General features: G+C 35.4%; 1 protein-coding gene across 1 annotated transcript; it reads right to left on the bottom strand.

The window, feature by feature from the left end:
- Positions 1–208: 208 nt before the first annotated feature.
- LOC110896005 (ERBB-3 BINDING PROTEIN 1) lies at positions 209–5034 on the bottom strand. The gene is made up of 10 exons (XM_022143406.2): positions 4875–5034; positions 4674–4779; positions 3952–4036; positions 3720–3869; positions 3494–3647; positions 1371–1586; positions 1149–1285; positions 975–1066; positions 557–739; positions 209–452 (listed from the first exon to the last, which is right to left on the bottom strand). Exons 2-10 carry the CDS (start codon positions 4765–4767, stop codon positions 397–399), a joined length of 1167 nt encoding a protein of 388 aa, XP_021999098.1. The 5' UTR covers positions 4768–4779; positions 4875–5034; the 3' UTR covers positions 209–396.
- Between the last annotated feature and the right edge of the window lie 647 nt (positions 5035–5681).

Genomic DNA, 5681 nt, shown 5'->3' on the forward strand with positions numbered 1-5681 from the left:
TGATAATCAATTTCTTCTTTTTTAATAAAAACTTGTTGCACATTTAGTTGGTGAACGTAAATGTCAAATTAATGCCATGTAAGAGACATTTATTCACATTTAGTTGAGGGGTGTTTGTCATAGCTAAAGATGTTTCTCCTCTCACAATCTACATTAATTCACAATTTTGTCACGTTTGGGTTATTTAACAATAAGTTAACTAAACAAAGATATGAAGTTTTTAATGGTACTTGAAAAAAAGCCTCACAAAAAGACTTATGTAAGAGAGAGAGGTTATGAATCAACAATGCTTTTGAACACATCTTTAAAGACATAATTCATTCAACAAACTCTGACACCATACAAAAAGGTAGAAACCAAAATTGATTTTTTTTGTTTTTGTTAGGCACCACCATTTCATGTTTCCATCGGCTCGGGCTTGGCCTCACCTTCAACTTTCTCGACTTGCTTACCTGAAACATAACCCGTTAGACAGGTTGAAAACAGACTCTCATTTGAAAAGTTCACATAACAAGCTGAAATTGTGACGTCTGCTCAAAAATTCATGCCAACTTACCTTTCTTCTTCTTGCCACCGCCTTTCTTTTTGCTCTTTACAGGAAGAGATAACCACGCTTTGATTTCAGGGTGGTCATCAACTGTTTTAGTAGGCTGTAGTTCCTGGAGTCCATGAGACGTTATACGATCAGACCCATTTGGCATCAGAAGAACCGTGAATTTGATATGCGCAACAAAATCACCTGTAAACCACAAACTAAGAGGCTGAATGTTTGAACATAAATTTACAACATAAATTGTAATTTTTTTAATATTAATACCCAATTTTCATGTTCAAGTCTTGTATGGACTCATGTGTCTAGTTCGATTTCAGGGTCTATGTTGGGTTGAACCCGCAATGAACACACCACTACGACAAATGATCCTTGTTCTGCCTTGGTAAATAATATTTACTGGCACCAAAAGTAAATGTCTTACCAGGCTTTTCATGAAGAACAGGGTAGGGCTGCAAAAGCTCATGGTTAACACACTCAACCAATCCTAATCGTGCACGTTTCTCTTCCAAAGCCCTATCACGCCCATTTCCATTTAGAAACTTTATAATAAAATAAAAACTAAAACAAAAACAACACTGAATAAACGAGAGCATACCTAGCTGAAAACGGCATGATTGGAAAATTCTGACAAATGTCACTGTATATAAACCGAGATGCTTTCATTTTCAGGTGATAACTCTTGTCAACTGCTCGTTTGTAAATCGTTGTCTGTTTTTCGTCCAACAATTTTGGCTGCCAAACAGAACCACTAATAAGTTATAACTATTAAGCAATAAACCACAAAAACTAAAAAATTAAATATAAAATAAGTATGCACCTTGCCATCTCCTGTGCTGGTGACGATATCAATTGCATAAACTTCATTTTCCTCGAACTCGGCATCATCGACTCTTGTCTCGGGATTTGAGACGCTCAATACAACTTTGTTCCCGTCAATCACAAATTGTTTCAGCTGATGGCTAAGAACGCCTTCCACAATTTTGCAGTCATACGCAGCAGCAACCTCTTGGATAGCCTTTGTCACATCTTGGTTCTGAAACAAAAAATTAATAATTAGCGGCTCACAGAGACAGGTTGCACGGATCACGATACTGGAACATGATTTTCTATCAGTGTAACTATGACTATTAAGAGCATCATTGGAAAAACTCCATTGCACATATATATATACATCATCATCTAGAAATATCATGTTACATATCACCCAAAAAAGATTTAAAAAAAGAACAAAACTGGAAAAGTGTACATTAAGTTTTAATAAAAAAAAAATCTATCAGAGTAACTATGACAAAAGCAACATTTGGAATGTTCTACCATAGCTTTTGATAAGTATTCATCATTTAAGACACGTGGCACAAATCAAGATGCTTAGAACCAACTATACTGAAACATGATTTTCTATCAGTGTAACTATGACTAATAAGAGCATCACTGGAGCAACTCCATAGCGCAAAAATAACATCATCATTTAGAAAAATCATGTTTTATTAAAAACACATTGACAAAACACAAAACCAGAAAGACTCACAAAACGAGAGGCATGCAAACTGAGATTGTCGTAAATATGACACTTTAAGAGTTAAAGATATGAACTAAAATGATATAATATGCATACAAAAGAACAGACGTTCAAGAATGTAGGCTCACAAGAAGCACACTCAGCCAATTGAGTGGATAGGCGTGCAAAACGCAAGAACAAGCCAAAGTTGATATAGGCAACAGGGAAAAAGAGGAAATCGAGAAACATGTGATCACCTCGGCAAAGTTGCCTCTTTTAAAAAACCTCATATGCAAAACATGAATACTATGAATTGTATCAATCAAACAAGCGTATGAAATGTATTACTAAACCAATTATACAGATACAAACTAATTATAAATTGTATGATCACAAGGAGCATGGTCACCCAACTGAGTAGATGAACACTAAGAAAACCCAAGTGCACGCCAAAGTTGATTTAGGCAACAGGGAAAAAGAGGAAATCAACAAGCAAGTAATCACCTCGGCAAAGTTGCCAGAAATAAGAACTAAAAAAACAAATGTACATACCACATAGTGACTAATTCAAAAAAAACAGATAGCTTTTACCAGAGCGTATACGGGCTTTGCAAAAAAAAGTGTAAGCTCACAAGGCATATGATCAACTAACAGATTAGATGCACTAAAAACCCAAGCTGAGCTGAATCATTATTGGCAACAGGGAAAAAGAGGAAACCAACATACAAGCGATCACCTCGGCAAAGTTGCCTCATCAGAATAAAAATACGGAAGTAGTTTGCATTTACGAAGGAAATTAAAAAAAAAGGAGAAACAAAATCATGATTCCCTTAGCTACATTAGAGTAAATAAATGTCAAAAAATCACCTCATAAAAGGGCCTAAACAAAAAACTCTAAAACATAAATAACATGTAGATCGCAACATGTATATACAAGTTATAAAAAAAACTGTAGACTCAAAAGGCTTACGGTCAACTAACAGATTAGATGCACATATAAAACCTAAGATAAGCCAGGATCACTGTAGGCAACAGGGAAAAAGAGGAAACCAATATACGAATGATCACCTCGGCAAAGTTGCCTCTTAAGAAAAAATAAAAATGCAGTCCACTTTTATGAAAGAGAAAAAAAAGAAAGAGAAGGCAAAATCAACGCTTGATAAATCAAATACTTCTCAAAGAACAACAGAGTTGATCACTGTCATACATCAACATGAATACTTCTTTGCTGAATATATACAAGGCTTGAAAACACCAAAACAAAACCAAAAAACAAAAGCTGGAAAATTTTCATGTTGTTTTTACCCGTTAGCAGTTTATTCTGTAGATACCACGAATTAAGACTCACTTTCATGACAATAAAAAAAGACTATGCAGAACATCTAAAAAGCATCTCAAAATACGTAACATATAGCTAAACAAGAACTGCTAAGCTAAATTACCTTCTTTCCAGGCTTCACAAGTCTTAAAGCAACCTCAGCTGCAGTATTTGCAGCAGCAATGACATCAGCTGCCCGACCCGTTACAGGTCCTTGCTGAAGCATGTGTGTGTGAGCCACCACGGCAATGAAACCATCAATATGACACCCCATATCACTGAAACCACCCAAACCAATCATTATATATTTAGCACAAAACTTTGATAGTTCAGACCACGATAACACTTACATTTTCAAAATGTCACCTTCCTCCAATACTGTTTCATCGCTGGCAAGGGGGGAGAAATGACAGACTGTGTTGTTCACCGACAAACATGTTGGAAATGCAACACCCCTTTCGATCTTCTTCTTAACATTCTTGTACATGTTCCCAGTTTGCCTGCATTTAAAAACAGATGTCACAAAATGATAAAAACCATTACAATAATCTTGCTCAAAACAGTAAACAATTAAAAACTTACTCTCTGATGTATGAATCCCCTTTCTCACATATATCAACAATCTTGGCTTTGGGTTTGCACTCTGACAAAACCAACTGCAATGCCTCTGTACAGTTAAAAATTTAAACGGCCACTATTAGTCATAGTTAACTAGAATTCTAGAAACCAACTACAAAACTCAAATCAGCATTGTCTAACAAAATACGCATAGCACAAAAAGTGATCAACTGACTTCAGCCCCTCTATACACATCATCTAACTTAACTAGAAATGTTCATACTCTGTTGAAAAGTTAACACAACGGACCAAACGTAAACAAATTCACCGGTTCAACCGACAAAATAAACTATTACTTACAAGATTTTTTCTTTTTATGCATAACATGAAAATCATAAACAAAAAAAAAATAACTTTTTTTCCCTAAACTTAGAATAAGCTTAGAGTTGTAGCACATTCAAGTTACCAAAAAAGAAAAGTGGTACATTTTATATGCTTTCATCATGTTCACCAAATATAGCAAAATAAACAAAAATAGTTAATCTTCTGTTTGCACAGTAGTTTAAAGGTTTCTATTTTCTACTATCAAAATAGATTATAAAGCCAAATTCTCTCTGTCACACTGCAAATAATTTCACAATCCAAAAACAACACATTCTGAACAAAACTCTTTAACTTTCTTAACACGTAAGCCACAGAATCACAACAATTAGCACAAAAGAAACAGAAAAAAGAACGATATTAACTGTTAACAATCTCAGCTGCCGATTTGTATTTGGTTACAACTTCTGGTGAAGAAAGATCCAGCTCCTTCTCTTCAACTCGTTCATCGTCCGACATGATTTCTCAACACTACAATCAAATCAAATCAAAATCAAGTGATTAATTGACAGAATACGGAAAACAATTGGCGAGAAGTGAAGGAGAATTGACTTCGGAGTGCTTACAGCAATTGGAGAAAACAACTGAAGGATTGAGAGGGGGTTTACGGATGTGAAAATGGGGGGTGAGGGTGCTAGGGTTTGAGGTCGGCGGTGATAGCGGGTTATATAAAGTTAGTAGTGGTCCGTTACGAAGTAATTAGGGTTTCATCGTTGGATGACACGTTGAATTGCACATCACTAACAATAAAATTCAAGTTTAACCGCAAATGTTACTTTTACTTTGGGCTTGTTTATGTTTTCGAGTTTCAAATAAATGTTACTTTTACTTTGGGCTTGTTTATGTTTTCTGAGTTTTAATGAAAAGTAAAAGAAAAAAAAGAAGAAATCAAACATTTTATGTGTTTTCGAGGGAGGAGGAAAAGAAAAGAAAGTAATAATTTTATCATTATATTCTTTAAACATTTTAATTAGATATGAGGGCAATTTAGTAATTAATAATATTTTCTCTCCTAATCTCTCCAATTTGGGAGGATAAATATATGGACAAATTTTCTTCTATTTTCCCTTCTTTTACATCCCCTCCTATCCTTAAAAAAACTCGAGAACATGGTTTTTTTATATTTTCATCTCTTTTCTTTCACCTCCCCCTGTTAAATGAGACTCGGGAACAGAGTGTTAAGGGTGAACTGGGTGAGTGCGGGGAAGGGTGCAGTGTGCCCTTTCACCGAGCGGCAACACCGCCGCCGACCCTTCCCTCACCATACGGCAACATGGAAATTGGGAAATGTTCACCATTTGTAGGGAAGAGGGGGAAGAGGAGAGAGAGGGGTTCCAACCAATCATGCATTTTTCCTTTTTTTAATGGTTTGA

Source organism: Helianthus annuus, chromosome 16, assembly GCF_002127325.2.
Source record: "Helianthus annuus cultivar XRQ/B chromosome 16, HanXRQr2.0-SUNRISE, whole genome shotgun sequence".
Taxonomy (NCBI): domain Eukaryota; kingdom Viridiplantae; phylum Streptophyta; class Magnoliopsida; order Asterales; family Asteraceae; genus Helianthus; species Helianthus annuus.